General features: G+C 36.2%; 1 protein-coding gene across 5 annotated transcripts in view; it reads left to right on the forward strand.

Moving 5' to 3' along the window:
• The window catches only part of LOC107755895 (t-SNARE domain-containing protein 1-like), a 130,889-nt gene that overhangs the window by 63,444 nt on the left and 52,133 nt on the right, over window positions 1-15,312 (forward strand). The window contains exon 9 of one of the 5 annotated variants that reach the window (XM_016572869.1): window positions 11,250-11,320. The exons of the other annotated variants lie outside the window; for them this stretch is intronic. Coding sequence (XP_016428355.1) covers window positions 11,250-11,261 — 12 coding nt within the window. The 3' untranslated portion in view covers window positions 11,262-11,320. Of the gene's footprint in view, window positions 1-11,249; window positions 11,321-15,312 lie in introns of those variants that run through there. 5 annotated transcript variants of the gene reach the window in all.

Consider the following 15,312-nt stretch of genomic DNA (forward strand, 5'->3'; position numbering starts at 1 on the left):
ATATAGTAATGCTGATCAGAGGGATGTGGGTGGGATGTAATGCCAGAGTAAAGTCAACTTTAACAATGAGCAACAAAAGTGCTCATGATCATCTTTTTTCCTGACAAAATCAATATAATGCAATATTTCTATCTGCTGAATGTAAGCTGTTCCATATTCCAAGCTTGCCTGCTGCACTGGGGACATCACATGCCTGTGCTAGTCGTGAAAATTATGAAAATAAATCTAGGAATTATTTGATTGTTGGATTTTAAATCAGTGGGGTTGAGGCATCAAAAGTAACTAAGTAACTGAGTGTCACGGGTGCACTGCTGAGTGGAGTGAGGAGCAAGGAACGGAGGGAGACGAGGAGTACATCAATCCAAATGGGTTTAATATTGACAAAGGAATATGGAGAACTCACGCAATACATGAAAACATGAACAATACCGGACGCTGAACTGAAACCAAGGGACACTATTTAAACACATGACAAGACAAGGGGATGACGAGAGACACCTGATCAATGGAAATAAACGGGGAACACCTGGAATAAATCAACATAATCAGGACAGGAACAGGAAACTAACCAAATATGGGCATAAACACTGGAACACAGGGAGCACATGGGGAACAAAAAACAACACAAGCCTGACATGACTCCCCCCTCCGGAAGGCGTAGGAAACTCAGGAGGCCATGGCCCCAGCCCCCGCCTCTACGGCTGGAGCCCAACTACCCCCCGAGGCCCTCCGTGGGCTTAACTGGGGATCTGGAGCCCTTCCTGGGATCAACTGGGGATCTGGAGCCCTCCCTGGGCTTAATTGAGGATCTGGAGTCCTCCCTGGACTTAACAGGGGATCTGGAGCCCTCCCTGGGCTCAACGGGGGATCAGGAGCCCTCCCTGGGCTCAACCGGCCGTCTTGACTTCCGAGCAGGCTTGACAACGGCGCGGCCGGCGAGCTTATCTGTTGAGAGAAATACTCAACTTGAGTACCGCATAACTTATTCTGTACATTAACTAATAGGTACATACACCAGTACGTACATAGTAAGTATATGGAAATAGGACTGTAAAATAAAGTGCACCATTTTACATAAACATTACAAAGGAATTACCAGTTCTTCAAACTTTGTTAAACTTTACCATGTACAGGTGCATCTCAATAAATTAGAATGTCGTGGAAAAGTTCATTTATTTCAGTAATTCAACTCAAATTGTGAAACTCGTGTATTAAATAAATTCAATGCACACAGACTGAAGTAGTTTAAGTCTTTGGTTCTTTTAATTGTGATGATTTTGGCTCACATTTAACAAAAACCAATAAAATAAAACCAATAAAAAAAACATTTTTAGTGAAATGTTGGCCTTCTGGAAAGTATGTTCACTTACTGTACATGTACTCAATATAAATGAACTTTTCCATGGCATTCTAATTTATTGAGATGCACCTGTATATACCATTAGTAAGTATAGTAATGTGTCTTATTAGTTACCATATACTGACACTACCTGTAAGTGACCGTTATTACACACACTTGTTTGTAAGTACTACATATTTACCACGTGTATACAAAGTACAGTATGTGTCTTGTTTGTTACCACATAATACCACATTTTTCCGTAGGTGCTACACATTTACCATGTACATATCATTAGTATGTACAGTAATGTGTCTTATTAGTTACCATATACGGATACTGTAAGGATGTGCCTGTTTGTACCCACTTGTCCGTAAGTACTACATATTTACCATGTATATACATTAGTAAGTACAGTAAAGTATCTAATTAGTTACCATGTACGGGCACTACCTGTAAGTGACCATTATTACCAATACTTGTCTGTATGTACAAACTAATTACCATGCATGTACGACTGTTAAGTACAGCCGTGTTTCTTATTTGTTACCATGTACATACACTTCAGGTAGGTACCTTGTGTTACCACTCATTTGCCTGTAGGTTCAAGATATTTACCATGTATGTACCAGGGAAGTACACGTACTGTAAAATAAAGTGCTACCACGATGTATATACACGTGCATATATACAGTCAAACCAAAAATTATTCAGACACCAGATATAATTTTTGATATTTGTTTTACTAGTGGGTGCAGGACACTATAGTTCATTAGTTCAAGTGAGGATATCAAAATAAAGTAAACTGTGACATATCATACCCAAAAATTCTTCATACAGTGGACTACCAGTAAAATTGATAAAAATTTGGGACCAAACAGTATTCAGACACTTTGACCTGATCATGTTTTGCTTAAGACATCTAATCTGACGTTATCAAGATGAATTTGTTCTGACACAGTTTAACTCTGAGTTCTTGTCATATTTTATTACCATTTTCTAAACTATAGCGAATAAACTGTGATGTGTGAAATGTTGAAGGTGTCTGAATAAATTTTGGTTTGACTGTATATTTATATATCTTCTAAGATACAACAACGAGAAGCTCAAATGGAGTCAAAAAACATGTTTTACAGTGCATTTTTGAAGGTGATAAATATATAAATAAATAATTATTTATTTGTCATTCATCATAATATGACGACCAGTTCAGTTGAAGTCAGCTGAATATGAGGGTTAAAGATGTGTATAGACCAGTTTCCTGTTTTCCAATTTCAACGATTTAGTCTTGAGCAACATTCCAAAAAAACAAAATGAAAACAGTAGCGTGACAGTAAATGGTGATGCAGCTGCTGTGGCATTCACACAGGGTTAATCTCAGACTTTGAGTGAGAGATAGACTGGCATTTTGGAAAGGTAGAACAGCTGTAGGCTTCGTTTGGGTGGCGGGCTTCTAAGGAGACGTGCAGCAGGGGTGGACGGATGGATGACTAGAGTAATGACAAGTGATTCAAGCAAATAATGACTAACACACTTGCACCATATGCATTTCATATAGAATTTAAAAAGTGCATTGATGTGGCAGTGAAGTAAGCAGTGCACTTGAGAAAGCCATTCAACACTGCAGAGCCTGTATCATACAATAAAACGGCACAAAGTAGTCATGTAGTCAAATAGCATTGCTTAGAATTTCTAAGTTATTTAGTTTGAATGATGGCTATATTTATTTTAATTACCACACCAGTGCTTTGCTGTGTGAATAAATGTTCTGTTCCTCAGCTGTCTCCTGATAAAGTTACTGTAAAAAGTTGTAAATGTGGTTTCTGGTAATTCTTTACCGGTAGTACAGAATCAATTTAGTACCTTCTGAAAGCTTTCACAGGCTCCTGTGCATATTTGTGTTTATTTACAAAGGCAAAGGTTTCTATTTCCAATGTGTTTTGCAGCATTTTGCATTAGCTAGTCACATTGAAACACTGAGTCCGTTTTCCACATGTCCTTTTCAAAGCAATGTTTATTTAGTTGTAAAATATTTAAGAGATTTAAGGAAGGTATTCATTGTATTATTTACTTTGTTATTATTTGCTTAATTTTTCTATTATTTTATTTTCAAATAGTACTAAAACTGAAATAAAAAATAAAGCTAAATAGAAATATTAAAAATAATAATAAAAATAAAAAACAATGACTACATCACAAAGTTACTACAGCCAAAACTGAAATTTTAATTATTCACATTCACAAAATAGTTAAAATAGGTAATAGGAGTGTGATACAACAGTTTTTGCTCTTGTTCAAAAGTGTAGAAGATAGATTTTTAGGGTTTTGTAAGTGTTTTTCACAAACACATCTCTTCAACTGTCAAGCCCATTATGTGTCATTATTGTGTTGATTAAATTTAACTTATGGCAGTCTATACAGTGTGAGGTGGTGCTATACAAAATAGCAGCACCACTGTGAAGAATTGTCTGTCTTACAGGGCATGTTGTCTTTTTAAATGCCGTGTTGTATAAATGACAGTACCTGTGATGATTTATGATAGAGCCATAATCTGATATTCCACTACTTTACCTCATTTGTGTGTATCACCCACGCATTAGCTCCCCTCACAAGCCAGATTCATAAACAAAACTCACTTCACTTCAGCGACTTCTACCCTTTACCTCTAAAACTTTGTGATATCACCGTAACCATTTTTTAAATTATTATTATTTGGAGGCTGGAGGTTTATAATTTTAGTATGATTCACATGGGCCATTGAATGTTAAAAATAAACTTTATTTATTTATTTATCAAGATGAGAAAAAAGGTGGTGACATGATAGTGTTTTATGGTTTAATGTCCAGTTATGTTGGGATTTAGGACAAATATTTGTTATGTTTGGCAACCGTTGCAGTAAAGATTGATGAAAAGCAGGCTAATTGTTGCTTTAAGCAGTAAGCCATTATTGTTTTGCATGTAGAATGCTAGCGTTTGCTATTGCTAGGTAGAAGGTAGTTAGCTATTAGAAACATTTTATATGAGTGAGTAATTAAACGATTATGTAAAAACTAAGAAATCAACGGACATTTTGAGGACACATAAAAATCAATTTGATGCTATTTAAATGAGGCTAATGTATTCAGTAAAATGTTGAATTTAAAATAACAAACTATATTCTGACAGACTTACTGAACTAAACTGAGAGAAAAATTTCACTTTATTTGCTATTTGTGTGGAACCAGTCTGTACATTATATATGAATAAACCATGAATTCTAAGCGCGCACACACACACACACACAGCATTATTCTCCACATATAGCGCGATCTGAACCCTAAACACGTTTTGTCAAAAAAGCCAGTTTTGTCCACTTTCAAGGCATCGCGGGTTCACGTTTTACTGCAGAAGCCGACAAGCGGCCTTGTTGTTTTTGAACAGAAGCCGATAAGTCCATTTTAGCGAATCAGCGTGCTGTATTCAGGTCAGATGACAAGGCTACTTTCACTTTGAAAAGACGTGCTAGCTGAGAGGAGTTTCGTCAAAGTTGACTAAAAGTGATCGAGGATGGATAATTTCGACGAACTTGATGAACCTGTGATATCTTCTTCAGGGCGAAAAAGGAAAATAAAAGCTGAACCGTTTTCACTGAACCTTGTGTAACCCCTCTCTCCCTGGTCCTCACCGCCACACCTCTTTCTAGTTCCGAGTGGGTGTCGAACCCGGGTTTCCGGCATGGGAGGCGGACGCACTAACAAGGAGGCTAAAGAAGGCAGGCTAGAGCGTCTCTTGAGATCAGGGGAGTGAGGTTTACCTGCATAGCACCTACTCGCTCCCATTCGTTTACATGGAAAGGGTGGGGTTTATGACCTGTACTGCAGTCAGCCACCAGGGGGGCGATCAAAGAGCCCGCAGCTTCACTTTTCAGGACGTGTGAGGCACACCCGATTTCACCCCTACATATCAGCTCTTATAAATGCATAAAAACACTACATTGTTGCTTGACCGTAGCTCCATGTACGGTGATATTTACTGCAGTGAGGTTATCACCTCTATATAGGGAACTCTGATTTCACCTCAAGTTATTTTATTTCAAGTGTTCCTTTTTCAGACATGCTGAATGTGGCTCATTTTTTATTTTCTTTAAAAGAGTAATCCTTTCAGAAATACAGATAATAAAAAAAGATACACAGAGAAAAATTAAACAAAACAAAATTCAGTAAAGATTATGCTTTACATTATAATAAAACTGTATGTGTGTGTGTGTGTATATATATATATATATATATTATATAGGGTTGTTTCAAGCCTTCAGATCCTGAAAGCCATTTTGAACCTGTGCCCAGTCATTTTGTTGGGCCTTTCACTTTAGATCATCACCTTTTATCAATGACGCTGCCAGGATTGCAGGGTGTACAAAAACTCGGACCGAAGCCAGCATATAATTTATTAAGAGACATTCATTTTGTTCAGAGCTGCCTCATTCTGTTAGCTTAAGCAAGAATAGTGTAGTTTCAATTTAAGGAGTCATTTAGCAGATGTGCTTATCCAAAAAAAGACTAAAAATACACTTATTACAGGACAATCCCCCTGGAGCAACCTGGGGTTAAGTGCCTTGCCTTTAATTACCAGCTCTGAGCTTTAACCGCTGCAGGCCAGTTTTGTATTTTAAAGGTAATATGTGTCACTTTGTTTCACTGTTGAAATACTTTCTCCTTATTTTTCGCTAGCAGTTTGTCCAAGCTTACAGTTTTTCTGAATTGCTAAAACACTAAACCCCAATCTCTGAACCAAATTATCACTATAGCTTAAACCAATTTGTCGAATAAAGCACTCTTTCTGCTAAACCTTAAACATGTTCAGGCAGTTAAGCTTGCAGTTTGCACATCTCATGCACTCTTTTTGCAAAACTCTAAACACATTCTCATTCACTTAAACACTTATCACACTGTGATGCATTTGTGCTGCAAAATGCTAAACACAAGCGGCAAAAGTTAAACACAACTAAAGCACAGTTGTCATCGTTTACACACAACGATTCAAAATTGTTCACACTTGTTTCTAATGATGTGATCAAACCAACTGTACAAAATATGAGCCAGTTCAGAGTGCACAAGTGGCACAGGTGACTGAATGATGATACGAACAATAGATGGAAACAGTTTGAGAAGGAGAGGAGCAAGAGTACATGTAAGAAGTGGAGGATGAGGAGGAAGAGGATGAGGAGAGAAAGAGTAAGGTTTAGAGAGTGTTATCAATGCTGGATCTGTCAGACCAGAGGGTTTTTTCTCTTTGTCTAGCAAAAAAGACAAAGTCCTCAGGCCGGACTCAAGCACAAAGACGTGATGCTGAGACAGAATGAATCTCTCCTTGACCCTGATTTTACAATTGTACAACTTACAGTATTTGAGTGTACTGTAACATGCTTTTCATTTAGAGTTTTATTTGACCTTTTTGGCCTTTGCAGTTGGACTGCACTATTTTTGCAGGATCCAAGTGCTGAATATACAGTATACAAACATTCAGTACTATTCAGTATTCAGCACAATACTATTCTTGCAGTACATGTACAGTATGCCTATACAATATGTTCACCTTACTCGCAATTACTATACTTTTTTACAGAATTGCAAAATTGTTTACTCAATACAATACAACTTACAGTATTTGAGTGTACTGTAACATGCTATTCATTTAGAGTTTTATTTGACCTTTTTGGCCTTTGCAATTGGACTGCAGTATTTTTGCAGTATCCAAGTGCTGAATATATACAAACATTCAGTAGTATTCAATATTCGGCACAATACTATTCTTGCAGTACATGTACAGTATGCCTATACAATATGTTCACCTTACTCGCAATTACTATACTTTTTTACAGAATTGCAAATTTACAATATTCTTTTTTCTGTAATGTTCTGGATGCAGTGTTCTCCGTTTTTCTCTGTAGTGTCTAATGAATGCTCTGTAGTGTTTATTTTATTAACTCATGTGTGTGTGTGATCTGAGAGTACCGTTTGATTTTGGGTGCAAGTGAAATGGTTTTGCAGTGATTGTTTGACTTTGATGGAAGAGTCAGAGGTTTCGTGAATTTAGTTTGAGTATTTGGATTTGTGTTTAAGGTTTTGAGAAAATGAGTGATGGTTTCAAGATATGTGTTTTAGCAATTCAGAAAAACTGTAATACAGATGATGCCAATGTATTTTTCGATGAGTCCGCTTTGTTAGCAATAATAACATTACCTGCTTGACGGATAGTAATGTCTACAATGGACGCGACCACAACAGCTTGACGTTGTCTAATTTGGCACGGTCTCCCTGCTGCACTAATAGTAGTAAGGCTGTGTATACTAATGTTCTGGATGCTGTGTTCTCCATTTTTCTCTGTAGTGTCTAATGAATGCTCTGTAGTGTTTATTTTATTAACTCATGTGTGTGTGTGATCTGAGAGTACCGTTTGATTTTGGGTGCAAGTGAAATGGTTTTGCAGTGATTGTTTGACTTTGATGGAAGAGTCAGAGGTTTCGTGAATTTAGTTTGAGTATTTGGATTTGTGTTTAAGGTTTTGAGAAAATGAGTGATGGTTTCAAGATATGTGTTTTAGCAATTCAGAAAAACTGTAATATGCAGAGGCAACTAAAAGTAGACCATTTTTGGGTTAATCTCCCAAAAAGTGTACAAATTTGATTTCTGTGCTAACTGAATGAAAACAAGTAGGTACAAAGTAATGATAGGCCATAGCATAATGATAAATTTATAAGGTCGTTTTTGACAGGAACAGCACAAGTGTAACAAGGTGGGGAAAAACATCCCCAAAAAGTACACAACTTATCAATTTTTGGGTAAGTCGTTGTACCCTGTGTGAGGAAAAATTGTCAGTTTTAGTCCAATGCAATAACTTTAACTAGCATTTTCGGGAAAAAGAAAATCCTCTCTGGGTCAAAATGACTGACACAACACAAGGGTTATGTTTTTCATCAAATTTTTATGATTTAATTTATTTCAGCTATTTAATTTATTTGAATGAAATAGATTTTTAATATGTTTAGCTTCAGGTTTAGGCTTTGTAAACAAAAACAACACTGGTCGCTATCAAAACATGAATTTGTTTGAGCATCCCAGCCTGCCCGACAACAGCGATTCTGGCTCAGCCAATGGTGTGAGTTTAGGGCGGGGCTATCTTTATGTTTGACCTATGACAGATAGATACTGTTCATGAAACCTGTTAGAAAACAGTTTTTTGCTATTTTGTTTAGAGATGGAGTGGAGCAGGTATAACTATTTCATCTTTAAAATTATGCTGTTTTATTTTAAATTAAAAAGGTTTAATTGGCTGGTCATTTTTGGGACTGCAAACAGTAATTTTGGTGCATCTTTCACCAGTAACAGCAGGGGGCTCTCTTTTGACTTGAGATATATAAAATGTCATGTTGGACTTTATCTGATTATTTCACAATATTTCACGTATCTTGTCCATCCATCACCTGTCTGTCAGTTATTTTAAAGTGGACAAAATCTACAAATAATCTCTCAATTTACTGGGAAATCTCAGCAGCCCTAAGGTATAATCACTACAACTCTCCTATGCTCTTTCCTCTTACGAATCTCTCTCTCTGAGCTTTCCTCAGTGTTTTCTTGTCTTAGATAGGCCATCTGATGCAGTCAGTCTCACATTCGCTCCTGTCAGTCTGCGCTCCTGCAAAACTTCCTGACGTGTTGCATTCATAGAAGTGTCAGTCATTTTCTGTTTGGGAAAGTGTGTTTTTTTCCATGACATCTATGGCCTTTTCAGTCCACACATTTAATTGTGCGGCTGCTGCGGTTCCTGTCAGCGGCTCTTGCTGAAGTGTGTGTGCGTTTGTTGTGAAACGCAGACCTGTGTGTCAGATACAGCAGATGTCTGACATTTTTTATCTAATGAAACAAAGGTAGACCCTTTGAGTCCTATCAGACCTGTGTTTGCACGCATTCTCCCTATATCTTTGTCTCGATCTTCCTCTTTCCAAATAAAAACAGAATGATGTTTGACATGAGCAACTTAATCGTGGCACTAGGAAAAAGAGCATCGATCTGATCCACATGACACTTGGACTGTCTTCTGCTGTTCAACATTAAGATGGCTAGGTTTTGGAAATGAAAACCAGGCACACTTCTTGTTCCTCAGAATATGAATTTGCAATGCCATCAATGTCATTATTGATAAATTGTAATTTTATATACAGTATATTGACCATGGTAAATATAGTACATATTGTGCATTGCAAAAATACTAAGGTGTTTTTTTTTTTAAGACACATTAAATTGATTCAAAATGACAGTAAAGTCATTTGTAATGTTACAAAAGATTGACATTTCAAATAAATGTTGTTCTTTTAAACCTTATGTTCATCAAATAATCCTGAAAAAAATGATCAAAATAAGTATTTATTAAATATTAAGCAGTACAGCTGTTTTCAACACTGTTAATAATAAGAATTGTTTCTTGAGCAACAGATCAGCATATTAGAATGATTTCTGAAGGATCATGTGACCCTGAATACTGGAGTAATGACTGCTAAAAAGCTTTGCCATATAAATAAATTACTTTTTAGAATATATTACAAAATAAACGTTATTTTAAATTATAATAATATTTCACAAAATTACTGTTTTTGTTAAATAAACACACCCGCTGATGAGCATAAGAGACTTCTTTCCAAAAGAAATGAAAAAAATCTTACCAACCCCAAACTTAGGTAGTGTATATTATAAATACTTTTGTCTTGTTTTGTCTTAATTCTAGTAAAAATATCTAAAAAATAAACTTTAAAAAAATATAATTTCAAAAAATATATTTTTACTTGCCTAGTTAATTACTAGTTAGAATTACTTCAGATATTTTAGAAATATCCAACACATATTTTAAGACTTTTTCAATTTTCATGTTGGTGACCAAACAGTTGACATTAGCCACTTCCATAGTATGAAAAAAAAAAAAACTACTATGGAAGTCAGTGGCTACTGTCAACTGTTTGGTTACCAACATTCTTCAAAATATCTTCTTTTGTGTTCAACAACTTGAGGGCGAGTAAATGATGACATCATTTTCATTTTTTTTGGGTGAGCTATCCCTTTAAAGGCACAATATGTAATTTTCGCCGCTGGAGGGCGCGTATTCAAAATAAACAAAGAGACAAAGGCGTAGTTTGATGACGCCGTGACTGAGTGTGGAATCATGGGAGTTGTCGTTTTCATCCCCACAGCCGATGCAATCCGACAGGACTCGGGCAGAAATCATGTTCATGAATGAGCTAATGATTTATTAACGTAGTAGAATGAAGCAGGGTGAGGCTGAAAGCAGTCAAAGTGAAACGAGGCCGCTGAACGAGCGTGACACACGGCTAGAAGGCAGCGGAGCTTTTATTATGCCACAGTCGACTGCTTCAGCTCCTTCCGGTTGTGCGTATGTGGGAAAAAAAGCAGCGCTGTTTTATCATACTAGATACATTTGAAAGTTCTGTTATAATGCTACTCTGTGCGGTCGTCACCGGTCTATTAAAACGCACAACATATTAAAGTGTCTTTGGTGTTTCCAAAAAAATCGAGGGGTTCTGACGTCATTGTCAGGCGACTCAATGACATTATGGACACGGTCCGTGTCACTAAAATTGCTTATTTCTCTGGATTTAAACATTCTTCGAAACATTTGGGATAATGTAAGTACACAAGTCAGCAAAATATATAACACTGTTCTAGTGGTTTTTGGATATTTTAATAAAAATATCTTACATATTGTGCCTTTAAAGCAAGAAGAAGAAGAAAAAAATGTCTGCAGTGTGGAAAGAAAATAAACTTTCTTACTGGCTACTAAAAATGGGCATGACTGGTTTCCACTTAGTTCAACGAGGAACGTAAGCCGCAAAAGTACTTGTCATAGATTTGGTACTCTTTAGATCTATCCATGATTGATCTGGACTGGGAAGTTACAGCTGCAGAACTTCCAACTGCTTCATTGGTTCATGTTACCCAAAGCACTCACCGCATCTCGACCACTCAAAGTGGCCCGTCTGTGAAGGCGCCTCCACTGCACACAGTCTCAGGGGACAGCGGGACTTTCTTGGATCTTCATGAAAGGGTAGCATGAAAAGGAACGGTGGGTTTTTGGGTCATAAGGGAGCTCTGGAACTCTGTGTGCTTATCATAACCCTTATAAATTATGTAAACTGGCATACCTCAGCCCCCAGGGCTACCCAGACTCCCCCTGGGTATAAGGGCACAGAGTGCTCTCAAAATCAATATGTCACTTTCTCACTCTTTACAGTATACATATATAAAGACTCAAACATACTCATGTGCGTGTTAACTTACTGAATGAATTACAAGCCATGCGTTTATTTATTGTTTTACTTATTAGTTTATTGCTTTTAGTGGGTCTCAGATATACATGCACTACCATTTGAAAAACCATTCCTGTTCTTTTGAGCTTTTTATTAATCAAAGAATCCATAAAAAAAATTGTCATGGGTTCTACAAAAATATTTAGCAGAACAACTATTTTTAACATTGATACTAATAAGAAATGTTTATTGAGCATCAGTATATTAGAATGATTTCTGAAGACTGGAGTAATGATGCTGAAAATTCAGATTTACCTTCACAGGAATAAAATATATTTAAAAATATATTACAACGGAAAAAAGCTGTTTTAAATTATAATAATATTTCACATTATTACTGTTTTTACTGTATTTTATGTTAAATAAACAGCACTGGTGAGCATATAAGAGACTTCTATCGAAAACATAAAAAAATCTTACCAACCCTATATATTCACAATAATATTTCAATATTTCTGCTCTATTTTTGATCAAATGCATCCTTGGTGAGCATAAAACACTCTTAAAAACATTTTACCCAAACATTTAGTGTACATAGTGTACATATATGTTTGTTTGTATATAAAATACATATATGTATCTCACTAGGCAGACGCCATCATGTTTGATAGATAATACAGCAAATTATTTGTCTGAAAGTTTTCAAACTGTAAAGTTTGTTTAGGTCATTTAAGTAATTTCTTCATATTTCATCAGATTTTTTCCCCCAGACTTCCTTCAGTGTGTTGAATTGTGTTTTGCGGTATTACTTAGTGCTTTGAATTATTCTGAATTTAGTGCCTGTTAGCTACAAACCCAATTCTCAAAGGGGATGCAGCTCAATGGAGATGTGTTTACTTAAGGAGCCATTCTAAACATTACAGTAAATGAACTTATGACTGCTCGATGTGTATCGTGCTGTTTTTTTCTTCACCATCCTTTAAGTTTCTCCCATCTAATCAAGCGTAATGACACTCCATATCCTGTCGTTTCTACACACTGAATTTAGACTGCGCACATGTCTTGGTGGGAAAAATAAATATGTTGCTCTGTGATGGTGCTGACGGCCAGAGACAGAAAATGCAGAAACTCTTTAGTAATGTGTGATTTGCTAGGGGCCATTTTGGCTCCGGCCAAACGGTTTGTGCCAAGAGCCAGGATGGCTGCCAGTTTCCCAAACAATTGCAGACACCAGTGATGAATGGCTCAATGGTTTGAGCTCCACTGACACAGCTGCACTTTTATAGGGTTGTGTATGGAGAAAAAAGGGCCTGTTAGCAGGAGATAGACTCAGGCTTTAGAACACACCATGTTGCTTCAGGCCTGTGTAGAGGGAATTTTGACATGAAACAGCACCAGAAGAACAGGTTTGGTTTTAACATGTTTGTTGTCCATGTTATATGTTTTTGATATGTTATGACTGAGTATATTGTGATAGCGTTGTCACAATAGTTGCCAATAACTATACCAACATTTCACAGTTTTTGATTTTGATTTTCCATCTATTGAATAAAAACAGCATCTTTTAAAATATATGCAAATTAAAATATTAATCATAATATTTATCAATATTATTATTATGATTTTTTCTTCTTTTTTCAATTTACTTTAGTTCTTGTTAGATTCACTATCATTAAGTTTTAGTTTAGTTTTAGTATTTTAGGACCATCAATAACTAAACACAGTATTTTACAATTCATGATACAAATTGTAATTATCTATTGAATAAAAACAGCATCTTTTAAACTTTAAAACATAAAAATTGTAAAATATAAAATAATAATATTAACAAATTTCAGGATCATTATAATTCTGACATTTGACATTTTTATTTATATATTTTTTTCAATTTATAGTGTAGTTATAGTATGGTATAGTATCACTTTTTCAGAGTTTTCTGTTTTCTGTTTTCAGTTTATATAGTTTTTTTTTTTAAAGTATCATTTAAAACCAGTTTAAAGGTGTTGAATTTCTCAGAATATACCATGAAACTAAAACTAAAATAATTTATGGACACATTTCCCTTATGTTTACATTTAGTTTACGTTTTACACTTACTTGGAGCTAACCTTTAAAAACACTCATAATTTAATAACAGTTAAATATAAACTTTAACAAATTTCAAAAATAATAAAGTATTTTAAAATATGAAACTAAATTTTAATACTGCACATGATAATGTTGTGATGCTTAAATTCACTTGATTTTAGTTTTTAGTATTCTGAATTTACTTGTAAATAATAGTATAAAATAGAAATAAGATAAATAATACAAATTATTTTTAATATCAGCCATAACATCAAAATAATTATTGACCTTTCTGTATCGTCCAGAATTTTAATATCTGGATCTTAATAAATATTACTGTAAATGAAAAAGCTGTTTTGTTGACGCTTCACAAGGTTCGGGGGTGTGACCCATGACATGTGACCCGCCCATATGCGATGATATTATGCATAAACATTTATATCAGGTGTTGGAGACACGTTGATATTATTTTAGGTAATTTAGTTCTATTTTAACTACTTTTTAATTTATTTTGCCTTTTTTAACCATGACATGTGACCCTTAGTCATGGCCTCTCTGTTGGATAATGCCCATTTCTATTCTAATTGGTACCCATCCAGCGCAGTGTCCTTTCGTCCAGCTGTTTTAATTAATCCTGTGTGCATTGTACATTCAACAGGCCAGATGAGTAAAGATATTATTCCTTCAGGAGAGGTTAAGGATGTGCTTTGCACATTCTTCATCCTAATTTAACACTCTCACGGTCACAATACAACAGCTGCTCAAGGTAAAAGGAGAGAAAATGGAGGTGTAACTCAATAAGAAAGGAGTTTGTGAGAGAAAAGGGATATTGAAACTTTCCTTGTCCCCTGCTTCCTTCCTTGCACGGACACTTAACATTTACACAGGGAAATGATGTCAGACACGTTGAAGGTCATCACAAGTTATGACTAGCGAAATAGTTAGAATCTAGTGGGACACATAGTTTACAATAAACCACCCAATAATGTCGTTCTGCCCTTTAGAAGGACACTTGAGGATGTAGGTGGACAATATTTTATTTTGTTTTCATCTATGCCATATTCAGGTCTTCTCATTATGCTACTTGCATATATATTAAGATTTTCATATTGTTTAATTTATTTTGTCACCTTCTGGTTTCTCTTCCCCTGCAAACGTTGTTTAAAAGATGGTGCATTTGTTCTGTTCCAAAACCAAGCCTGTTTAGGCCACTTTTTTACTAAAAGTTTAACTAAAATTAAAAGGAAAACAGAATATATAAAACGTCTCGGTTACGTATGTAACCCTCGTTCCCTGAAGGAGGGAACGGAGACGTCACGTCATAGAACCCGCAGTGGGGCAGCGAGGTGGAACGCAGGGACCCAATTCGGACGGCTTGTGAGTGGACCGAAGAGGGGTCTGAGTGTGCGGTGCAGCACTTACCTGGTTCCACAGTTTGGCAGAGGGTGTGTGAGTAGGGCCTTTGTTGATGCTCTGGAACCGCCCGCTGCTGCCTGCTGGTGACAGAGGAGGATGAGTGCGGTCCGGAGTTGAACCGTGAGGCCGACGGCGGGGAAAAACAAAACAAAAGATTCTCCACCCGACCCTCCTCCGGGGGAGGGAGTGGTGCATT

Source organism: Sinocyclocheilus rhinocerous, unplaced genomic scaffold (assembly GCF_001515625.1).
Source record: "Sinocyclocheilus rhinocerous isolate Xijiao unplaced genomic scaffold, SAMN03320098_v1.1 scaffold11, whole genome shotgun sequence".
Classification (NCBI taxonomy): Eukaryota; Metazoa; Chordata; class Actinopteri; order Cypriniformes; family Cyprinidae; genus Sinocyclocheilus; species Sinocyclocheilus rhinocerous.